The 23,791-nt window shown below is 50.0% G+C and overlaps 2 protein-coding genes across 5 annotated transcripts in view; one reads left to right on the top strand and one right to left on the bottom strand.

Annotated features, from left to right (window-relative positions):
• Nucleotides 1-760: 760 nt before the first annotated feature.
• Nucleotides 761-5,051, top strand: LOC123018544. The gene is made up of 5 exons (XM_044420756.1): nt 761-877; nt 978-1,140; nt 3,029-3,358; nt 4,472-4,594; nt 4,816-5,051. Exons 1-5 carry the CDS (start codon nt 761-763, stop codon nt 4,821-4,823), a joined length of 741 nt encoding a protein of 246 aa, XP_044276691.1. The 3' UTR covers nt 4,824-5,051.
• Nucleotides 5,052-15,099: 10,048 nt separating this feature from the next.
• SLC43A1 (solute carrier family 43 member 1) overlaps nt 15,100-23,791 on the bottom strand; it is a 29,668-nt gene continuing 20,976 nt past the window's right edge. For 2 of the 4 annotated variants that reach the window (XM_044420830.1, XM_044420831.1), the window contains exons 8-16: nt 23,336-23,469; nt 21,934-22,115; nt 20,653-20,799; nt 20,307-20,336; nt 19,397-19,535; nt 19,073-19,214; nt 18,845-18,918; nt 17,830-17,953; nt 15,100-16,659 (exon numbers count right to left, since the gene is read on the bottom strand). In XM_044420830.1, coding sequence (XP_044276765.1) covers nt 16,468-16,659; nt 17,830-17,953; nt 18,845-18,918; nt 19,073-19,214; nt 19,397-19,535; nt 20,307-20,336; nt 20,653-20,799; nt 21,934-22,115; nt 23,336-23,469 — 1,164 coding nt within the window. In that variant the 3' untranslated portion in view covers nt 15,100-16,467. The remainder of the gene's footprint in view (nt 16,660-17,829; nt 17,954-18,844; nt 18,919-19,072; nt 19,215-19,396; nt 19,536-20,306; nt 20,337-20,652; nt 20,800-21,933; nt 22,116-23,335; nt 23,470-23,791) is intronic. The other 2 variants (XM_044420832.1, XM_044420833.1) reach the window with 2 other exon arrangements.

Here is a 23,791-nt window from a genome sequence, read left to right as displayed (position 1 = left end):
GTGAGTAAGAAAATGGTAACTCTGCTTTGCTCTTAAAAGAGGGAGAGAAATACAGAATGTCAAGTGAAATTCCATGTATCCAATCAGACATACGAAGTCTCGCGTTAAAGGGGGGCTTTTTAAAGGGGGGCTTTTAAATACTGATTCAGCAGAGCATTCTTTAATATCCGAAGTGGGAAGAGGCACATGGAGAAAACTCTTGCGGGAGGCATCACGCCACGAGGAGATCCCCCAGGTCCCCCTCCCAGCCACGTCTGGCAGAGCAACAGCGCCGGAAACCCGCGACGACGCCAGGGCGAAGCGGCCGCCTCCAGGCGGCAGCGCTTGAGGAAGAAGCGGGGCGGGCGGCGGGCGGCGGGCGGCTGGACGGCGCGAAAGGGCCGCTCAGGCAGCGCACGGCGGGTCCGTTTCGCGGCAGGCGGAAGCAGGCGCCGGCTCCCGCCGCAGTTCCCCCAAGGACGGAGGGCAGGGGACGAGGCACCCTCGGGGCAGGCTGGCCTCCCGACGGCGCCACCGCCGCCGGCCTCCGCCGCCCGCGGTCACCGCGGCGCTGGCACGGCAGAGGGGTCGTCCGAGCGGAGGGGCTCGCCGGCTGGCTCCCTCCCCGCTCCCCGCGCGCCTCCGGCTCGGCGGCCGCCAGAGGGGGGCGGAGAAGCCTGCGGGGAGTTTTTGTCGCGTCTCCTCCTGCTGTGTCAACACAGCGCACGGCGGTACGAGGCGCCTCCAATACTCGACGGGCGGCGGAGGCGCGGCGGGCGCGATGGCGAGCCGCGGAGGGCTCCGGCCAGAGGCGGGCAACTCCAGGCAGGCGGGCCCGGCGCCGGACGGCGGCGTGGAGAGCCTCAGCGGAGCCCCGCAGCCCGCCGACCCTGGCGAGGCTCCGGGCGCCCTCTGGCCCTGGGCAGCCCCCAGCGGCGCGGGCAGCCCTGGAAGAGCCGCCCCTCGGCTGCCTCGGGAGGGGAGGCGCTCCGCGCTAGCTGACCCGGCCTTCGGGCGGCAGGGTGGGCCGGGGGCGAGAGAGGAGCGTTCCCTCAAGAGCCTGGAGAAGCCGGGGGGATTTTGCAAAGGGCCCTCGTAGGCTGGCGGCACTGTGGTACCAAGCTTACTTCGCCGAGACGGGCACGCAGCTCCTCGTCAAAGGTGAGTCCGGAGGCTCTCGGATCTTCGTTCAGTGGGGAGGCAAGGGCGGGGGGTTTCTCCCTCCTCACGCACCCCAATTCGCTCGCCTCTTCCCCAGACTTCGCCAAAGGGCGGGCTGGTTCCGCCCGTTCGACCAGGTCGTGCCCGCTTCTCCTAGCGCAGTCCATGTCTTCTCCCGGGCACAAAATCGGCCCCCACGGGCCATGCGGAGCCCCACACCATGAGGCATGCTGCGCCCCACGCACCTCCTCAATAGCGCGAGATCGCCAGGGCAAGCGTCCACGCTCGCCACTGCTGCCATCCCCGCAGATCGTCTCCGAGTCTAAATGGCTTGGGCAAAGACGGCGCAGAAATGTTTTAAATAAATAAAAACAAAAGGAGCGCCCCGTTCGCCGGAGCGACCCTTTCGGTCGCCTCCGGCTTTTTCGCTGTTCGTCGGTAGAGAGAAACGGGGCGGGGAGGGCGCTCAGGGCCACCAAAACAGCGTCGTTCACGGTGCAGCTTACATGTGTACCCAGAAGTAGCCCGCGCTGGGATCAATGGGGCTTCCTCCCAGATGAGTGAGCACAGGAGTGCAGCTATGGGCGACCATGAGCCCGGCTGGAGCCCGACAGCAGGGAAATTCCACTCGGGCGAGGAGACGAACGCGCAGGCGGTAGAGGAAGAACTGCCCCGGCCCCGTCGGGCGGGGGAAAGCGAGCAAAGCCTGCGGCGTGCTAACAGAGGCAGAGCTTACCACCTTCACCCACAACCTTGAGGGCTAGAACCTTGCTTCAGAACGACTGTTCTCTAGCGCGCGCAAGGAAGAGAAGTGAGGGGTGTCGAGTTTTGTCTGCTCTGTGGCAAAGCTGCCCTGGCGAAAGGCGGCTTTGTCACTGCAGCAGTAAGCAACCTGGTATTACCCATATGTTCGGAGCTAGATAATCCCTGGCCGCTGGCCATGCTGACTGCTGCTTGCGGAAGCATTAGTTCAGAACACCTGGAGGGCTCCAGGTCACCTGCCCGGTAGGCACAGGCGCTCTTACTGAGTCAGGTTGAGTTGAGCCGAACCCATCCAAACAGCAATCCCCTGAATCTCCAGGGAGGGCTGCAAAAGCTCCGTCCTGAAACCTTGGAGAGCCGCTGCCCGCCAGAGTCGGTAGTATTGGGCTGGGTGGACCAGGAGCCCGACTCCGCACAAGGCAGCTCCCTAGACCCCCAGAGACACATTGCACAATTCAAGCAAAGCCTTCCTAGTCGAATGGGAGCAACAGCGGAAGACGATGCCCAAGCACTGGGTCCCGCTGTATCCGTTTTGTTCCCCTCGGTGTGGCCCTTGTTGGCTATCTTTCACATAAAACTTGTGGTGGGAAAAGTGGGAGATAACTAGCTCCCAATTTAGAGAGAGGGGCAGTGTGTACGTGCGTTTTCCAGCGTGCTCACAGCGGAATAAAATGTCAGCACACCCAAATCTAAGAACAGACCAACTGAAATCGGAGAGGTAGACGCCACCTATCTAGTCACCCATGATTTGTATTTCGGAGAAAAGATCTGGGTTGCAATCCTATTAACTGAAAGTAAACCATCATGTTCTTCATTTAGGACTTCTGTGCAAACCTATCAAAGAGGAAGCCTTAACAGACTTAAATTTTTAAAACCAGCACTGCGCCTTTTGTCTCCGTTTAAAAAGCTAAACAAAACACAACACCACCTTTACATGGAGCAGCGATTCAGCGAAGGATGGGCTGAATCGGGCTCCGTGCGGCGCGGCGCTGAGGGAAGGGCTGCTCGGGGCCGGCCGCGCGGGTGCCGGGCGGCCTGCTTGGACTGCGCGGCTGGCGGGCGCCTTGCTGCTCCTCGGCGCCCCCCTGCGGCGGGCCCGAGCAACGCTCTTGTCGCTCCTCCGCAGATGAGGCTTGCGAAGGGCGGGCGGAGCCGGCCGCCCTGCTCATGACGCCCGCGTGCCACGGGGAAGGCGCCACGCTGGTGTGCCTGATCCAGGGGCTCCCCTACTCGTGGCCGGTCAGCGTGATCTGGAAGCGCGACGGCGAAGTCCTGAGCGAGGCCATCGCCACGGAGCACGAGCGGGCCCGGGCCCGGGCCGAGTGCGACTTCGTCGTGGCCAGCCGCCTGCGCCTGAGCGCCACGGAGTGGGCGAGCAGTCACGAGTACACGTGCCTCGGCCGGCAGGGCGAGGTCGCCACCAAAGAGTCCTCGTTCCGGAGCACAGGCCAGCCAGGTAAGCCGCGACCGACCGGGGCAGGCGGCCCGCGGCCCAGCAGCCCTGCCGCCTTCTCTCGCGCTGGGGAGGCCGCACCAGCTCGCAAGAGGACCCCCCCCCCCCACGTTGCTCAGGGGCCGAGCAGTCCTGCCTCGGTGACGCCTAAGCCTTCAGTGTGTGCTCAGAGGCCATCCCAGGCTTGCCCCTGACACGTTCCCAAACGATCACGCTCCGCTGTTGCTGCTATCCAAGTTTGGCACCTGGTGGGTGGGTTCTTCTTTTCAGTAGGACAGCCCTTTATCTGAAGGGTTGCAAGAGGATCATCTTCAGTTTGAAGGCATCAGCTAGTGGAAGCGTTGCCCTGGCTGATCCTGGTTTCAAGTTAAGTAACCCAAAGAGCTGTTGCCCCTCCATACTTAGCACCTGGTCAGCCAGCCAACTCTGCATTTCAAGTAGCATATTCATATTGGCATCCTCCTTTCTCCTCATTAAAAAATCTTTTTTTTTTAATTTTCAGATAATACAATAAAAAGAAGAACATATATAGGAAAGAAGGTGCCCAGGGTCATTCCAGAAATGTGGCATGCAACACCCTTACTTAAACAAATTTATAATAAATAAAGTCTCTGTCAACCACCTTCCCATCCAAACCATTCCATTCTCAAGCAGAAATTTATCCACTTTCTCCTCATTTGAGGGGGGGCATGGACTCTTTTTTGCCCATTCATAAGTGGCCATTCTACTGGGCAAGATGTTTGAGCACAGAAGTCAGAATATACTACATAAAACACTCTTGGAGCAGAAATAGAACAAGACTCAAAACAACCATTTGCTGGCCTTTTAGGGCAGTCACAACCAACAGCCCAAAGCAGTGTGAGTTGCTCTACCTAACAGCAGAACTAGCCCAGGACTTCCTGTTTATGTTATCAGATTCAGAGTTTCCAAGGTGGTTTATAGAGACAAAGGCTGCACATTAAGGGTGGCTTGCCCTTTCTACTCTGCATATGGGGGAGAGGGGGCCCTCTAAATATATCAGGCCAAATCGTCCCATGCTGATAGAATGGGTGAGTCTCTGGCTGCTGCTGTTATTCTGACTATTGCTGAGACAGACTCTGTTTTCTCCCCCAATAGTTTTGGACTCCTTCAAGGTTCATCTTAGTCTTTGGGCAGGGCAGGTCGTTTTCTTGCTCCTGATTGCCAAGAGCTTTGTCTATGGCAGCATTTTGGGGATCTACACAATATATAAGAAAAAAGGTAAGGGTCCCAGTTTGCCTACGGGAGGTATAACCTAAGATATGGCTTCCTTTGCCAAAGGAAACCAATATCCGTGTATTCCAAGGCTATGGCGAATTCTAGTTTATACAGTGATAATCTGCATTGGACTGGCTTGGCCAGTTATTCACTTTGACATCCTGTGTTGTTTTTATGAGCATCACCTTGATGTGCTTCTCTTTCTGGATTTCTTCCCCTTACAGGTTTCTAGTGGGGCTGTGGAGAAACACTTCACCCCATGGCTGGAATTGCCTCCTGCAACAGCATTATGATCCTCTGCAGCTGAGAAAATATATTTGCTTCTAGCTGGAGGTTGTTTTCTGCCCATCTAGTGGGCCTGGATGGGTCACTCAATGAACTTTGTTCTGAATTGCTCTTTCTTGTGCAACGTCCAACCCTAGTTTCCCAAGTAATAATAAAAAAGATTTAAAGTTTCTTATCTCCTGATCTCAGTGTGCAAATTCTTAATCCAGCTAGGAAGGTCAATAGATACAGCTTTCCCCAGTTCTGCATTTTTGTGGTGGGGAGAAAGTTGTACCTGTTACAGGTACCCCCTTCTCAAGTAATCACATGTGGATGTTTCCCAGTTGTTAAACCATGCTGCCACTCTAGAGCTAAGGTCCAGTGCATTTCACACTGTTGTTATTGCTATTGTTATCATCACATTACATTTATTTCCTGCCTTTCTTCTCTTGTGAGGAACCCAAGGCAACTTACACAGTTCCATTTTATCCTTCCAACAACAACCCTGTGAGGTTGATTGGGCTGAGAATCTGTGACTTTCCCTGGGCCAGCACTCTAAGCAGCACACTGGCTCCCAGTAGATAGGCTTGGGCCTGCAACACACTAGACTGCATGCAAAGCAAAGGTGGTGCTAGGTACTAAAAAAGCTGGGCCCATAGGACAAAAAACGAAGGACACACCTGCATGTTCTGATTTACTTATCCTCTAAAGTCTGACTGTCTTCTGACTCCAAAAGACAGCCATATTTGTAAAACGGAATTTGTGGACAGCAGGAAGGAGGGCATTTGATTCCAGGAAAAAAAACCTCAGAAAGATGCAAGGGATGGAGCTACAGGAGGGGAAGTGCATATGGGGAAAAGCCAATGAATGCAGAGGGATCATCTAATGCCGCAAAGATCACCAGAGCTGCAGAACCTTCATTCCAGCAAGGTTGCCCCTGGATAGCGGGGTGGTGGAGCATGTGGTCTCCCAGGGATGCAGGTCTCCATGTGGAAGATTTGGAGTTGCAGCCATAGTAGGCCTCTGATTCCAAGAGAAGTGACAGGGAAAGGAACAATGCCATATCTGGGGGCGGGGGGGGGGCAGCTTTCATAAAACACAAAGACAGTCCCAGATATTCCACTGAGTTGGTGTGTGTGCACATGTGCAGCACACACAGTTCCACAGACAGAAGCTGGCTTTTGACTCGTCGGCATTGGTGATTGGAGCCATACCCTCCTTTGCATCCAAGGGCAGCGGCCAGAGTGTGATAGTCCATGCAGCTTTGTCCTCCGCTCCAGCATCCGCTGCCTCCCTCTGCATAATGGCAGGGCTGGCCCTGATCTATCATGCTGTGCTCCCATCACCACAATAAGCGGAGAGGAAAATGCAAAGATTACATTAGACATGGCACATGGAAAAGGGAGAGATTGGGATGATCCCATGGTGGGAGATGCATGAGCAGTCCCAAGTAGTTTGGCCAGGAGTCATAATAGCGGTGCATTTCAAGAATTCACACATACAATATTCATTCTCTAATTGATCTTCTGCCAATTGCAGCTTCATAGTTTACACTTTGGAAATGAGGCTGAGAGAAGAGTTGTGTAAGGTCAGCAAGTGCAGTGGTAGGTGGAAGGGTAGATCAGGACCTACCGGTAGATCAGTGGGCCGTGCAGGGCCAGCTCTGCCATTAGACAAAGGGAGGAAGTTGCCTCAGGCAGTTGCTCTGGGGAGACACGTGGGGGATTTTCTGCCTCAGGTGCCAAAATAAGCTGGTTAGGCTTGGATATTACAGAAAAGGGGTAGGAGTCTTTCCTTGTTTGCCACAGACAACAAAATGTCTTGCCCTGGCCCTGTGGTAGGTAGCATACCTCTGCACATTTCTGCCCAACAAAAAAGCCTCTCTTCTAAATTACACTGCTGAACCACAGAAAGCTTGGTGGTGGTGATGAAACTAGAAACAGGTATACATAAAACAGTGGTGAGCTCAGTTCTGATAATGGAAACCATGTTGAAGCTGCAGCTGTGCACCAGCGATCTCTCGACATCTTTCACCCTACCTGTGAGCAGAGACACTGTGGAAGCAGGAGAAATTCTTCAGTAAGGGTCTCACCTTGGGCAGGAACTGTAGCAAATCCTCTTTACTTTCAGAAGCTGCAGCAGCATCCACTGTGTTGGCAGTCTAGCCTCCATTTGGCATCCTCCATAATGCAGGTGGACAGGTGCAGCTGCATCCAGTTCCAGGGAAGAGACGGAATTAGTGTGGTGCCAAAACCTGTTCTCCAATTTCCTGGAAAGCTTCATTAAAGAGGCTTCCCTTTTTCCTGCTTGTTCTCCTGGCATTTTACAGCTTCCCGCAAATTATATTGGTATTATTTCTCACCTGAGCTAATCACTGCAAGGTGGCCAAAGTCGCTTTGTGAATTCTTTCTATTATACATCCCTCTACTGCTTAGCAGCCTCCCGGGCTTCCTGATTTGAAAAAGGCCCTCTGGGAGAAACTACCTTTAACATCTTCCTCTGGGCTTTAATCAAACTGTGGGAAGCTGCAGGCTGCCAGAGAGACTGTGCAGTGAAAGATGGAGCACTCACATGCCCACCCCATAAAGCAAACACAAGAACCCCAAACCCAACTTGTTCGTTATTTCTACAAGCCATTTCTTTTCTATCAGACTGAATGACAAGGGTTTTGAAAGATGGGATTATTTTTTCTGCACAGCACAATCCCTTGATCAGTGCTTCCAATGAATATTTGTACTTGTATATGCAGGTTAAATTCATGGGACACAGTAGTGGGTTACTAGATCTTTGCCCAGCCCAAAACGCCATTTTGCAACTGGCTCCGGTCACAGTACAATATTTTGCTTTTGCTTAATGGCTCTCAAAGCCAAGCAGGGGGAAAATGAAGTCAGTCCCACAAACCGCGCGCCAGCCCACCCTTGCCCCAGTGCGGGGATGACATTTGAACTGGGGACTTCCAGCGCCACACACTAAGTCACTAGGCTGGCTGTGTGTACCAGAAGGTTCCTTGCAGCACTGCTACGTGCAGCTACAGTTCTGCCCATTCCTGGCAGTTTAAAGAACTAATTAGACCAGGTAAGCACCAATGTGCTTTAGAAGTCTTTAGGAAACCTGTAATGTGCCTTGAAATGTGTAAGACTATCAATTTTCAGCAGATGTTTAAAATACATAGGACAGACTTCCCCTACTGGGAAAGATGAGGTGAGCTATAACTCCCAGTATCCCCCAGGCAGCAATGCTGGAAGCTGTAGCCCAGTGCATTTGGAGGGAGCCCAGATGGGAAAAGCTGGTGCAAGGGGTGCCAGACAAGCAAAAATAGGGGTCTTTAAATCTGAGTCAGCTTTCCTCTGCAGACTGGTTGTGTGCAGAAGTAAATGCCCCGGGGCTCCCACTAACTTTAATCTAGCTCAGCTTTTGACAGTAGTGGAAGGAAAACGCTGCCTTCCTCTCTCTCTTTCTCTCTCTCTCTCTCTCTCTCCCTCCCCCCCCCCCCCCCCCCGTTTTCAAAGTAAACCTATAACAGTTTCCTGCTTCTATATCTGGCTGATCTACAGCTGCAGGGACTGCTTCTCTTCAAAGAGAAACCTGCATTGTTGTTTTTAAAAAATGGTGCATCTTCTACCCACATCTCAACAACTCCTCTATGCTTTGATGGCACCTGCTAAGTCAAGGGTGCTGTTTGGTTGCAACAGAGACAAAGTAAGACAAAATGAGAAGAGAACGATGCTCCGCTTGTTTGCATCAGTGAGATGTCACCTGCGTCCCCCTTATCAAAGTCTGTGGGGTTCTCCTTCCTTCTGAACGATTTCTTAAGCATCATTAACAAATTAAGCCACAGTCATCAGACACAACTGAAGCTTCAGTGCTTTCCTCAGTAAAAAGCAACTACACTTGACTGAAGGAAGGCCTAAAATTAACCCAGAATGCTAAAATGAGCACAGACAGGCTGCCTTGTAGCAGCCTTTTCTTTGACTGTCTTTAGAGCCTAATCCTGCATCTCCACAGACAGGTCCTTACAGCCATTGCTCTCTGTGTGCTGGCCTCCAGCATGCATTCCACACTAAGTTGGGGAGCTGATTCTGGCTCAGAGGAAAGCATGCTCCTTGTTAAACACAACCATACATAATTGAAAGGCAACCTCAGGGTAAGTTGAGAAACTCTTTTTCCTGGCCAAGAACAGCTCAGATTGAGAGGAAAGGGCGATGTGGACTTTTCCCTGCATCACAGCTTCATTTACTCTTCTCTGCCCCTTAGTGCAGTGGCTTCTAAACATAGGATGCTGTGCAAATATCTCTAAAAGCAGAGATCCCCGTGTTTGTTTTCTTCTGTGCCCTGATTGCTCCCTTTCACTCTGCAAACAACTGTAATTGCTTCCATTTTGAATGCTAATCTAGCAAACAGTTCCTCCACCCAGCATCAACTTAGCTTTCTGCCTCTTTTGTTTAATGCCCCCCTCTGTTTTTTAATGTCAGCAGTTTTTTCTTTACAGGATCAGGTTTCTGCAGTAGGTAAAAACCACTTTGGGGACAGAGTGAATTGACTTCAGGATGTCACGAGCACTGACAAGAAAAACCAGAAAGAGTTCACTGAGGCTGTACAATCAAAAGAACATTTACAGTTAATTCAGACACGCAGCATGTAGTAGCTCCTGAAGGGACTACAAAAATGGAGACAAGATGCTTTAACATACACAGTTTGGGAGAGGGTGGGGGATCAGGTAAGCTGTTTGCTAGAGGTAACATGAAAGTAAAACAAGGGTTGAATCGATTGAGACAAACAACACAAAGGAAGGACTTTCAGGACAGCCATACATTAGCATGTCTGAGGTGTACTGCAACATGATTCCTTGATCCTATGAGGATTCCACCTTAAGCGTGAAGCTGCCCCTGCGTGTCAGGCTTCTAGCTGCTATATTACGGCAGAGCTTTCACTCATTTTGTCCTGACAGCATCCACAATATCGCAGCTAGGCGGGCCTCTTCTACTGGAAATGAGTACTGGAGCGCTTCCAAAGGAGGCATTCATCAGATGATTGCCCTGCCTCATTCACAGCATTTTACAGGGTCCAGACAATGTCATTTTCAGTGTTTAACTTTCCTGTGTTTTCCCACTGCTGCCTTCTTTCCATAACAAGCCGTTAAGGATGACACGATGGAATATTTACATAGTGCAGTTCGGTTGGGAGCCCTTCCTCTGGAAGCACCCCTGCTTTCTCCTAACCTTAATCCTGGAGAAAAGCTTGTAACTAAACCACAGCATGTCCACTTCCACTGCTACCTTGCCATCCAAATTGTAGGCAGAAGCTTTTTAAAAAGCAAAGGTCCAAGAGCTGTGTACACAGTTGGTGAATTTGTTTCACCCCCATATTCCAAAACAGTTAGGACTGATGTTCCTTTTTTCTGAGAAAGCTGTAATTTCTTCAGGAGTAGCATCTCCTATCACAGCCTAGAAATGAGGGGAAAACTGCAGCTGCTGAATATCACCTTGTTTCTGGCCCTTCAGTGGCAGAAGCTCTTTCCATTTTGAAACACAGTCCTTTTTAAATCTATAATTAACAGTGAATATTCACTGGTATTACTAGGTAAAGCTTCCTGCTTCAATAAAAGTCTAATCCCCACACTTTTTAAAATCCTTCTGTTCTAGCTTTCCTGTGTTTTGTGACCACGAATTTCCTAAATTAACCATGCCCTCTGTTGAAAGGGACTTCCTTTGACACTTTGCCTTTCAGTTTAATTGAGCTGTTCTTGAACTCTTACATTATGAATAACGGAAACCTGCTTTGACATGTAACGGCTTTGACATTTTCTAAGCATGGCTTCTTATAGAAAACAGAAAGTGTGTGCGCGACTGACAGACAGACAGACGCTTTACCGTCAAACGTTCCTACAAGTTTTTCATTAATCATAAGACAAAAGCTATGAAAACAACATGGCTTGTTTGTTTCAAGCACCTGGAAGTAAAAATGTCTGTTTTTGCTTTTTCAGAGCCTGCACACATACTGCAGATATGAGTCATCTGTTTCCTTTTCTTGTCATTTGCCAATTGTCACTTGATGATTTATTAAATTGCATTTATATCCTGCCTTTCTTCCTCTTGCAAGGAACCTGAGGGCACGTACACAGTCTCCCTCCGCTCCGTTGTATCCTCACAACCACCCTGTAAGGTCAGTTGGGCTGGGAGTGAGTGGCTGCCTGAAAGTCACCCATTGCAGTGAGCTCCATGCCCAAGAGGGGACTAGAACCCGCATCTCCGGGGTCCCCTGTCCAGACACCAGAGTTCAGAAAGAAAGAGGTGCTCCTTTTTTCTCTTATCACTTCTCCAAACATTCTTACACACACACCAAACCCCATCATAACATTCCATTTCATTATCTCTTTGTAAATGTCATGACGCCGTTGATCTTAACTTGATTGCCTTTTCCTGGCCTCATGCATTAAAAAATATATACAAAAGCAGGCAGTACTGATGTAGGGCTCACGTTGTAACTATTTCATCTGCTGGTGTTGCTGGGGTTACATATTTTCTATGCAACTTTTTGGCGTTTATATTGGTAGGTGCTATTGTAAGCAAGTCTATGAAGTCGGCACCCCAAAGGGCAAAGTATTAAACATGATTCAATCAGATACCCCAGTTGTTTCATGGGATAGAAATTCGATAAGGCTTCCCGTTCCATCTGTATGTTGAGGGAAATGGTTGCTTTTGAATATCTGCCTGTCATACAGCTATAAAAGGCAGAGAGAATCTGTCGGAAAAGGTGGCAGGCAGCACATAGCAAACGGATGGCTTCCTCAATGGCATGCTTTTCTTTAGTGGCCTGTTTACAGGAAGCCTCTCCCAACTGGACTCTGTAAAAATACGAGTGGTATCCCCACCAGTGATACCCTTGGCCAGTTTCAGTCCCCAGAGGAAAGGCTACACTTGCTCTGGATACCCAGTCGGTCAGAGCTGGGTGGGTGGGTGGGTGCTCCATCAAAGGGGGTTCTCATCAAGGCTGAAGAGGAAGAGGAGGAGGGCAGGGCAGTAACTGCACTAAAATATATTACTATCAATCACAATGTAAATAGATGGATCCTGCCCCCACCCAAATAAGGCAGTTGTCAGAGGAAGCTGCATTGCAATCCAGCCATTGTGTCACAGGGAATATCCCACAGGTACTTGTGAAACTTGTGGAGCTCTTGTTAGCTACAGCTACACATAGTTCGCAAGCTGCCTTGGGGGATCTTCAGACCCGGAGGAGAGGATATTAATTAAACTAAGCAGAAGGTGCTGTCTTATACAGAGTCAGACCAATTATTCATGTAACCCAGATCTGTCTGTGCTGACTGGCAGCAACCCTCCAGGGTTGCAGGCAGAGCTTTTTCCCAGCCTTGCCACCTGCAAACCTATTAAGTGGATGTGCCAGGGACTGAATCTGAGCGGTTATATATGCAGAACTGTGGTCTTTTCCCCAAGCTGTAGCCTCTGTCCTCCCCATACTACTGCCACGGTAGCAATGGATGCAGTGTCTGGAGAAAAGGCTGCACCCAGCCCCCATAAAAACAAAATCCCCCTGCCCTTCTCATTGGCGGTTGCTTTATAGCTAGTTGCAGTGTCAAAACAGCAAAACAGAAAGATGCTTGCAACTCTTGCCCAATCCACCGCAGCCAGCCAGATCCGCTCAGTGTTGTCTCTCTTCAACCGCTGAATGAGGTTTCCTGTGAGGGCTGCAGGCACAAAGCCAGCAAGAAGGCAGCCGCTGTGCCTGGCGGTATCTGGCTTTTCATCAACCACCTTGAAAACATGTTTGTTTACTCCAAATGAAAAGAAAACATTGTACAATTTAAGGTTCTCATAACAACAAACAAATTACAGCCCTGCCGAAGCATGTTTGGCTCCTGTGCCAGGCTGTCTCTGCAGCAGGTGCCCCGTCCTCTCAGTCCAGTTCTGTTACTGCTGCCGCAGCTGCCCAGGTGGCAGGACTCACCCAGGTGCCCAAGCGGCCACTTAATGTGGTCAGGCTTCCCTGGCTGAATGTGTGTCCAACCCAAGCGCCCCCAGGAGCAAGGAAAACCAGACAACAAGAAAACTGCTGTGACACTTTAGAGCAATTTATTGTGGCACAAGCTTTTGTAGGGAACGGCCTACTTCAGTAGCAGCCAGAAGCAGTATAAGGCCAATGTCAGAACCGCTAAAATGCAGGGAAGACTGATAATTGAAGGTGGCAGACCCCGGTCCCTGCAGTTTGCATGAAGTCTCTTGATACTTTGGTCCTGAACATTTCACCCTTCTCAGGGCTCAATACCTCATCCAGGCTGTTGTTAAAACAGTAACCCTTCAATGGAGCCTCCACCATTTCCAGCCGCCATGTTTTCATACCCAGTCTCATGACAGGCAGCAAATTTTTACTCTTCATATGTCGTTTTGCCACTGTTCTATCTCTAGTCTTGTGCAGCATTTGATTTTAAAAGGGAGATGTGCCAAAATCCAAGACTTCCTCAAAGGCAAGCCCCTGATCTTGGATGTTTCACTCATTCGCTACAGCATCTCAGTCCAACTGCAGAAATCCAGTCAGACTTCCCATGAACTCTTTTGCTCTGAAACAGCCAGGCACCACTGGAATCACGTCCTGACGTGATCACAGTGTGGATGCCACCTATATGCATGGCATTGTTTTCAATGGGATTCCCATTTCAATACTGAAAAGGGTGGACAACTTGTGGTGCTCCAGAGATGGCTGAGCTGCAATCCCAGCAGCCCTGGCCAGCAGAAGCACTGATGAGGGGAGCTAAGCCAAACAACTTCCCGAGGGCCACAACTTGAGCACTCCCTTCATAGTTACATGGATTCCAGGACCGCTTTCCAAGAAGCCGTCTCTCAGTCCCTGGCTCACGGCAAACCAAATGCCTATTTCCACTCTAGTACTCTTAGTCAAGGGTCAGATCAGATCCAGCTGCTCTTGGACTTCATGCCAGCCTGGTTTCTAACTAGCATTCAGGATGAAAACTGTTTGAGTTGCCCCGGGCACCTGGAGGCCCGAGGACCCCTGTGGCTTCTCCTGGATCTCTTCATGGCTATTGATCATGGTGTGCTGCTTGACTTCCTGCCCGAAGTGTGGCTTTGCAGAAAAGTTCCAGGAAGTGCCGTTAGAAGCCTGCTGATCTACAGGCATACATATAGTCTCATACTTTTCTACCCCTGCATGAAATTGCTAGAAGTCATTCGATGAATTGGGGAATAGTGCCACCAGCATGCCGATGACACAATTCTATCCCTCCTTTCTCTTTGCATCAGCCATGGGAGGGTCCTCCAGGGTAACTCAGTAATAGACTGGATTAATGTGAATAAAGTGAAACTAGAATGGAATTGTTGATACTGGGAAGTTTTGTAAAACTAGACGAAGGGGAATTATCTGTTCCTGCTCCACTGAGGTGTCAATTTTGGGGAGTGATTTTGGCTACAATGTTAATTTAGACAGCTAGGTGACAGACATGGCCAGGAGTTTGTTTTTTCATGTTAGTTGCTCCATTTTCTGAAGGCTAAAGGCTTAGCCAGTTTTGCATACTCCAGGGGCTTCCCTATTTGACTACTATAAAGTTCTTACTGTGGGACTGCATTTGGGAGGAAAAAATCAGAAATTGGTTCAAAATCTGGCAGCTTGTCTTTTAGTTGGTGTAGGTCACAGGGTGCATTCAACAATCTTTTTCTTTTTCTTTAATTTGCATTGGCCGAGCCAAGCTTATGGAATTAGTTTTGACTTTTAAAGCCTTACATGATTTGAGTCCAAGACTCCTGAAGGAGCACCATGACCCCCGGCACACACCTTTCTTAATTAAAGCTGCTGGAGAATACTTCTTTGGTGCACTCATTGTCAGCATGTATTCGCTGCGAATATCCTGGAGCAGGAACAAAGCTTTTTCACAGTGGTGGCTTTGGCACAAGGGGATGCATCCACAAGAGGGACCCTCCAAGCCCAATTAATTGTTATTTGACACGACTGGAAAAACCTTCTCTCCTACATGACTTTTACCATTTTTATGTTTCTTAATCTTGATGTATTTCATTTCTGAACACTGCTATCAGTTTTTAGACTGCTTTGGGTACGAAGTCATTCAAAACATGGATTTCAGGTGTAGCGCTATGCCTGATTAGACAGAAAAGCATGCCCCAGCTGGGGCGTGATGGCACTTGCAGGTCTGTTTTTCTGTCTGATTGTGCATAGGACCACACCCCTGCCCTATAGTTTATTGGTAGCAACACTGACAAACATTTTCCGTGGAAAGGCAACAGTAGGCATTTTAATAAATAAATAAACCACTTGGCTAGGGTTGGAAACATAACATAAGGAGGTATTTTCTGGAGTCTCTCATAGAAGGACACAATCTAAACAAAGGTCATTAAAAATGGACACATTGTTCTCCCCTATACAAATCCTGTTAATATATTCCTCAGCGTTCTATCAATATGGTTGACACATAATGACAACTGATGGCCTAATTAACCCATGGGCTGTTACCTTTCCTAGAGTTAGGCCATGATTTGGCTATTAGATGATCAAGAAAACTGCAGGTTGTGTTTTAAGTTGTTGGGTTGTTTGGTTCTTCTCTCTCCCATTCCCTCCCACTATTCCATGTATTTTTGCAGCACTGTATTAATGCAGCATGTAGAAGTACTGATAGTAGTAGTAATTGTTGTTTTACTACTTTTGCTACCACCTTCTGCAACCATATAAAACAACCCGTGAATGACCCACAGTTTTGGGTTCACCCATAGGTTAAACAACTCACAGCCCAAAAACAAACCATGGGTTCTGTCATGGTAGTTCCAGGTTTGCATGAAACAACCCACTATTCAACATAGTTAAAATAAACCATGGTTTGTTGTTACATGTAATCCTGATATACCTCTGATAAGACAGGTCCAAACACATGGAAATATATGAGGCATTCAGAAAGCCATCAGAATGTTGTCTCTGGGGGACAACTATTGAGATATCTTGTTATTATAAAGCTCAGAAAAGGGGAGAGGGGAAGCAGAGATTGCATCTGTTAAGTGATGTCCCAGTAATGCATTCCATTGCTTGATACCTGAGCATCAGCTGCCAAAATGCAAGGAAATATTGACTCACCAGAATAATCAGACAGACTACATTCTCTTGGTGCATTTCACTCACTCCAATTTTTTCAGCATTTAGTATCATGCAAAGAGAAGGAAATAGGGTAATTTGCACACTCTATCTCACAGTGCTGAATATGATTGGAAAGTGCTGGCTGAGAATTGTGAACTAGGCATCGTAACCATGATCTGCTGTTTTTGAAAAAGAGGGGAAAGGGTGTTTTAAAAACTATTCTAGGTCTAATCATCTGTTTAAAAGGCATTGGGCTGTTTAAAATATTCTGCAAAAAAATAGAGTTCGATTTCTTTCTTTGTCTCTATATATAAAATATAGATATAGCTATAAATATAGATATGCATTTGTTGAGAATTAAAAGCACCTCTGTTATTTTCATAGGCTCCAAATATAACCTTCTCACAGTATTTTGCCCACCCCTTGCCAATAGTGTTTCTCTCCATCTGCTAGGCACTCCAGTTCCACATTCCGTTCTCCGCCAAACTCCCCACCTTCCCTCTCAAGACTTATATGGTGGTTGTGTCACTGCTCAACAAGCCATTCGTGACTGTGCTGTCCTGGAGTTTCACATTGGTGCCGTTAGCCTGATCCATCCCTTCTTTTGCCGCTTGCTCCTGGAGAAGCCTGTGGCGGTAGTAGTAGAGGTAGCAGGGAAGCAGGAAGCCCACAGAAGAGAAGATGAGGAGGGCAAGATTCACCTGGGGAGAAGGCAAGCAGATCAGTAACCTGGGGGCATCTCCCTATCGTTATGCAAAATGAGAGGGAGGAGTACTGAAAAATGCTGGCTCTGATTCTGGGCTGGTCCCCAGGTGTGGCAAATGAACTTTGCTTTGCCAAAGTTCCACCCCTGAACGGGGAGGCAGGGCAACAGAATGAAGCAATCTATTTTGTCGCTTTCATTATCTAGAAGGATGTCTCTGGGAGTACCTGTATGCAGGTAAATATCCGCTCAGCCACCATCACGCAATTCATTCTTCTCCCTGAAGTATGCCAGCTGACTAAAGGAAGGGTAAGACCGCAAAGACAGCTGTGGCAGCACCTACTCCAGGTGAGGGTAACTTGTGCATCTCCAGATATGTTAGTCTACAACTCCCATCTGTCCCAGTCAGCATAGTTAAGGGTAAGGAACCATGGGCCAAAATATCTGGAGGGACACAAGTGGCTCATTCCTGCATAGCGCCTGCCACAGTGGTGGGGAACCGCAAACCCCAGGAGCCAAATCTCACCTCCCGCGGTGTTGATCCGGCCCGCTGAAGCTCCCCACGTGGCCCTGCCCCTTTCCCCCAACTACTGATTTTTAGCAACTTCTGAAAAACTGAAATGCCTCTCCTGAGGCTTACTGACAGCAAGAGCTTTATGCTGCAACATGATATGGGAGTCATGGTGCAGATTTTTAAAATATCTTTTTGGTCCCACCTCCCTTCAACCTGCCCACCCTCTGAATGTGGCTGCCAAGAGCTCCTCTGAAATCCAATATGGCCCTCAGGCTGGAAGAGGTTCCCCACCTCTGGCACGTTACATCATCCACACTTCTCCTCAGCCTCCAAATCTGCTGGACTGTTTAGTAACTGTTTTCAAAATGTTTCTACATTTCTTTTTTGGAAAAGTGAAGGGTGACTGCATGGGCCATTTTATAGCATTTTTTCTTTTCAAAGATGGACAGCCTGCCCAATGCAGAAGGGACAAGGCAGGAAAACTTCCACACCTCCACAGTAACAGGGAGCAGCTTGTTCATCTAAAATTTGTCTAGTTGGCAGGCATGTCCATATAAACAGCACTATGAAGCTAGATTCACACTGCAAGGAAAACATGCCCTGGAATCACTCCTCAACAGCCACCTTTGTCTTCATCTAGAAGCCGTAACTCACCCAGAAGGGATCGCCATGCATTGGCCCCACCATGGCCATGAAGAGCGGCTGCTGCAGGAGAGCAAATACAGCGCTGATCAGAGACTGCAGGCCGGTCAAAGTGCCAAAGTGATTGGACGGATACCTGCCAAGCCGGAATCGCGGACAGGGGGTTAGACTCAAAATGCCAAGGAAGCCCATGTAACCGTCTCTCCCATCCCACCACATGCAGACGCAGCCCTCAGATATTAAACTGTCACCACTAAGACTCTGCATCGCATTTGGAGAAACAGAAATGAATTGGTAGTCCCAAAGATATCCCATTATCAGTGTACTAAAGACTTCAAAACCTCAGTTAATGAAACAGATAAGCAGGTCTTCAGACAGAACGAACGTGCAAATGGAAAAATGTCAGTAGTGAGATGAACAACAGCTCTTACAGAAAATCGGGAACAGCTTTAATATACAGTAATAAGAGAAACTTAAAGGAACTCTCTCACAACTAGTTTCTCCCATTCTTCCTTCTCCTAGAGGTCAAACAATTTTAGCTTCCATGAAAAGCAGGATAACTACAGATAAGCAAGAAAAGGAGACCACACTGACCAGTGCTACCTCCTCCAATACTTTCTTTGTCAGAAGGAAACCTTTAGTTTTTGGAGCAAGATAGCGGAGTTGCTTTTCAGATATAAGGGCCGTAGCTTTGGGACAGCAGGCAATTCTACTGGTATGTGCAACACACCAAGTGGGAGATGCACATAATACGGTGCCCATCTGGAGGAGCGTGATGGCTCTTTTGCTCTGCAACCTAGAAAGGAAGCTGCCGTTGGGAGTGAAAAGGAGTGGAAATCTTTGCTTCTCCTGCTGCTTCTACCATCCTTGGACCTCTCCTGCCCCACGCCTTGCGCTTTATCAGCATAACCTTGGGAGAATGAACTGCAGCCATCCCGAAACAGGTATACGCGAAAAGAGAAGGGCAGGCTGTAGTCCCTGCTTCCCATTCTGAAGCAAAGGGGTCGCACACCGTGGCGTAACTCACACAGCAGCGTAGAGGCTTCCACAGGCAGAATGGAAGAAGCCGCGCACCATGGTATGAAGGATGAAAGTCACGTACTGTGGAGAGACAAGCCAACAAAATGGAGAGAGACGCAAACACGGTGCATGACGTGAGGGTTGGGAACTGGTGAGGGCATGGCTGCAGCACCAAGGCAGCAACAGAGGGAGTCAAGGAGCATCATGGGAGAAGGAGAAGCAGGGCAGGATGTACCTGCAGAGGGAGGTTGTTGATAAGGCAGGTGATACCAAACCCCACCAGCATGAGATTGGTGATGACGAAGGCACGGATAGCATTGGTGAGCTTCTGGATCTTTTGGTAGCGAACTTTGGGCGGCTTCCCTTTCTCCTTCATCCTAGGAAGAGCCAAAGGAACAGTCGGTCATCCCTTGGAAGCCCACATTGAAGCATGAGCGCTCAGTCCAGCCCTTCATCATCATCATCATCATCATCACCACCGTCGCATTTCTGTATTGCAATAGCTGAAGCTCTTGGCACAGTCACAGGCGGTTTTTGAAAAGAAAATCAAGAAACTCACCTAGCTAATGCAGCAGCACCCTTGTTTCCAGGCCCATCCACACAGTCCTTTATGCGCCAGTCCATCACATAGCCAATGGAGGGGCAGGTGAGAAGGCAAAGTAGCTGCATGACACCAAAGATGGAGGAATAGAAGCTGACTGCCCGGCAAAGAAAAAGGGGAGAGGGAGTGAGAGAATCGCCTGGAGGCCCCTGAGAAATGTCCCATCCCTGAAGCTAACCTTGAATGGGCCGGCCAGCCAGCCAATTCAACCAACTGGGAACACCCTATGCTCCCACTTGGAGCTTTCTGGAGGCAGGGTGGGATCAGCACATAACAAATAATTCAGACAAATAAGCCATGCATGCCCCTGCTCAAATATTTCCTACCTAATTTGTGCTGTGTGAAAACGCTTCGACCCCTTGTGCCCTTTGGCTGCCTCCTCACCATTTCATCCTTTCAGCCTTCTCTCTCCTTCCCATTCAATTCTATTTCTCTTGGCTGGGCCAGGGTGGCCTACTCTCCCTTTTGCTGGCTGGCCCAGAGGTATCTTCCCAGTGCCTGACATTGCCTGCTGTATTTCAGGAAGAACAGAGGATCAGGTGGTCAACCCACAAGGGAAAGCTCATATATCAGTTTCCTGTTTTTCTACACTTAATGGATGCTCCTGTGATTGGTCGACTGTGCTGGTAGTAAGGATAGGGTTCCAGGCCATTGCCCCTCCATTCTCACCACTGTGGAAAACCTCCTTTACTTGTTCAGTTTCATTTTGTTTAATAATCTGAGATTCATCTGTTTTAGAATACTTTTTTCTGGAAAATTGAGGTCCCCAGCCCAAAGTCTGGGCAGGGAGCAAGAGCTGAATGCAGGATGTTTTTGCAGCACATAGTCTGAGAGGGCTGTACCAAGCCCTGCCTATTGGGGCTCCTACCTGTTTGTTCAGCTTCATTCTGCAGCTCTTCTGGTGATGGAATGCCCAATGAAAGAAAAAGAAAAAGACTGCATCAGAGTAATGGGATCAGGGCTATCTCCCTACATGCCCATAATCAAAATAATTAACAAGGCCGCTTCCCTTTCTTCAGACCTCTCCCATGTATGTTGTGATGCACATGGTGTGAAGGTAATATTTGCCATGGCCCAGTTTGTTCACATCCCTCCAGCAGCCCCACATAGCCTCTCGGATCATTTTGTCTCCGCAGTCCTCCCCACACACTGCTGCTTTCCCTCCCATGCAGCCCTCGGCAGCAGTACGCCGTCCTCCAGCGTCTAGTCCTCACCGGAGTCCTTGCCGCCTGTCACCTGGAACTCCAGCATCTTGTTCATGGCTGCCATGTAGAAGATGATGCGCAGCTGAGTCATGCCCATTGTGAAGAGGCTCCACAGAAAGATGGGTGAGCATACGCTCTGGCGGAAGGGGATGGGGCCTGTGAGCCAGCAGGAAGGAAACGGAGACAGCTGCCATGACACAGTGACCAGAAGGACCCACCAGTCTATTTGGGTGAAAGAGGAGGACCTCATACACTCACAGTCAGCCCACAAGAGGGAATGGGACCGTGCTCCGGATGCTGACATGGGGCAGACCAGCATCAGGCATGGGGTTACCGGTGTGATCCTACTCTGTCCATCATGCCTCACCTCAATAGCCATTTGCATGTGGTGCTTCCTAGTTCTGTGCATTCCAACAAAGGAATAATTAATCTCAGCAATCTAGAACACTATCTTAGTTCTCATAGCTAAACATTGGTGCTTTTAGCTGCAGAGACTAAATAATCCGGGGGTTATAACAGCTCTGGATCTGGAGGGAGGTTTTGTAGCTAGAGAGAGGCTTCTGTAGCTCTATGTGCATACATTGTATCTTGAAGAGAGGAACAGGAATTTGGGTTGTCTGTAAAACCTTTAACAATGGACTTATGCACAAGTCTTAGCAATGTAATGTGCTTATTTACAAGGCTGTATACAGCTTCCTGGTAGTGCTCCTACAGCAGGATTGCTCCTGGGATAAGAAAAGAGAAATGTGTGTCCTTTAAAGGGTTGTTGTATACAAAGAGAAATTTTGTAGGTAAAACAGTGGTTCGAATTAGGAGTGGCCTTTGTTCGATTTCTGCCACAATTCTTGCCCCTTTGTGCCACTCTAAGCCTGCTTCCAGATCTAAGGGCAGCGAATGCCCAGCCACCCACAACAGAGAAGGGCACTTGTTTTTCTCCGAAGGGTCAGACTGATGCAAAACCAAACATGCAAGTGCTCTCTTCCACCAATAGGTGGAGCCAGATGCCCAGGCCTGTGGTCTGGGGTGGCAGCCACTGCCAGCGCCTTATGCAAGCCGCCCAGGGCCTTGCGAGGAAACAGCTGTGGGGACGGAAATCAGGGCCAGATCCATGAGCTTCAAAGAACCCATTCCCTCGAACCCTCCAAAGAGCCCCCAGCCCTGCAAGCCTCCGGGGGGCAGGGGGGACCTTGAAGCACTGGGTGGGTGACAAATCTGAGGTCAGGCTTTGAGCCGCAGGAAGGGCTTCCCCACCCTCCCTTGCGGAGCTGCGGAGGCGACAACGTGACTCACGCTGCGAGGAGCCTGCGCCCCCCTCAGGAACATTCTGCACGGAGGGGAAGACCTCCTCTTTGCCCTCATCCAGGTGCGGGGCTCTCTGACTCAGCCGCTGCCCCACCGCAGTCAGGTGGACGTAGAACCGGTCGCCCGTCACCTTGTGGTCGAGGGCCAGGCTGCTCAGTCGGATCTTCTTCCTGCCGCGGGGACATTGGCGAGGGACAGGGGAGGGGGAAAGAGATTGCACGGGAGTTGCCACTCTCTGGAGGACAAAGCACGATGTCTGGCTATGGCAGCGCTTTCCCCCCGGAGCAGGAAAAAAGGGCCTCCCTCCCCACAGCTGCCGGGCAAGCAGAAGGGATGGAGGACGGCCAAGGGGGTCTGCAGGAGGAAGGGGAGAAGGATGGAAGCACCCCAAGAGCGGAGGCTCAAAGCCTGCAGACTATCCAGAGGGAAAACAGGCGTGCATTTTCAGGAGCGTAGAAGGGCCCTGGCCTTGCAAACACACGATGCAGAGTCAGGGCCAGCATCCGCACTGGCGTCCTTGGGCTGTGGCCAAGGCGCACTGCTGCCACGCGACTTGGGCCCCGCTCGAAAAGGAAATAAGGAGGCAGCAGCACCAGGCAGCTACACTGAGGTGCTCATTCTGTTCCCCGCCATGCCCCGCACCATTGCAAGGCACTTCTTGAACCCCCAGCAAGACATGGGAGAGTTTCCCCCATGTAGGCCCACCAGAGCCAGCTGACAGGACACGGGGGACAGAAGCTGCTTTCCCCAGGGCCTCATCCAACTGGGGCCAGCCCTGCTCAGAGTGGTTCAGTGAATGAAGATGCCTGCTGCATCCGCAGCCACAGAGCCCATGGGAGCAAGGCAGCAGCCTGCGCTGGGACAGGTGTCTGCACCCTCCCCCCTCCCCCCGCGGCCACATGCACACACGTGGCCTTTCCAGACTGCACCGCACTACAGCATGGATCCCTGTAATCAGTGGCCGTGCTGGCTGGCGCTGGTGGGAACTGGACCCCAGCGACTTCTTTAGGGTGATCCACTCCGCACAGCTGCAGCAGGGGGACAACGCTTTCCAGTGCGCACAGACACACAATGGCCAGCAACAAGCCAGAGCAGTTGGGGTGGGAGCCAAGGCACACAAAGGACCTTGACACACACAGGTGTCTCCCTGCCACTGCAATATTTACAGAAGGCATCAGGGCAAGAAGGCTGGCCCTGACAAATAGGAAAGCGCCAATAAGCCCTCCCTCTGTTCGGGACAGGATGTCTCACTGTAGTTGGAATAGCCACATTTCCTCCCACAGGAATCAGTCCTTTTGACCTCTCTACCAACTGGGCCTGCCGCTCAGAGGGATGGGACAGAAGCAGCTTCCCTCAATTGGGAAAAAACTGCCACATGACCCCTACTTACGTGTAGTTGGCTTCCTCTGGAGCTGGGAAGGATTCCCGGGGCCAGTTGATCAAGCAGTTGAGGAAGATGAGGCAAGCCAGGCCTGCCCAGACAAGCATGATGATGATGAAGGAAACTCCAGCGTCATAGATCAGCTAACAGCAATGGGACAGGAGGCAGAGATGAAGGGAGGGAGGGAGGGAAGTGCGGGAGGTCTTTCTTGGCTTTGGACATTCTACCCAATCCACCTGGAACTTGCACCTCGTCACAGGCAGAAATATGCATCCCACCTCTTTCCACAAGACCTGGAAGCAGTGACACGTGACACGTGAGTCACTCGAGCTTCTCCTCCTATCATCGTGGTAGGATGTCCAAAGCCACGAAGATCTTGCCTTCTGGATTCTACCCTCTCTGATATTGTACCTCCCTTCACCAGCCAGCTGGAGAAAATCTTCTGCTCCCCTCTGTCTCACCTGT

The sequence above is a fragment of the Varanus komodoensis genome, unplaced genomic scaffold (genome assembly GCF_004798865.1).
Source record: "Varanus komodoensis strain SLA01 unplaced genomic scaffold, ASM479886v1 scaffold110, whole genome shotgun sequence".
Classification (NCBI taxonomy): domain Eukaryota; kingdom Metazoa; phylum Chordata; class Lepidosauria; order Squamata; family Varanidae; genus Varanus; species Varanus komodoensis.
Note: the sequence above shows the minus strand (reverse complement) of the source record. Positions and strands in the feature narration are given on the sequence as shown.

What these genes read in the sequence shown, in the direction of transcription:
- LOC123018544 (XM_044420756.1), top strand. Translation starts at nt 761, where the DNA reads ATGGCGAGCCGCGGAGGGCTCCGGCCAGAGGCGGGCAACTCCAGGCAG. An exon ending in AGCCCGCCGACCCTGGCGAG is followed by an intron (nt 878 to 977) that starts GCTCCGGGCGCC and finishes GCTCCGCGCTAG; the next exon opens with CTGACCCGGCCTTCGGGCGG. An exon ending in CCGGAGCACAGGCCAGCCAG is followed by an intron (nt 3,359 to 4,471) that starts GTAAGCCGCGAC and finishes CTCCCCCAATAG; the next exon opens with TTTTGGACTCCTTCAAGGTT.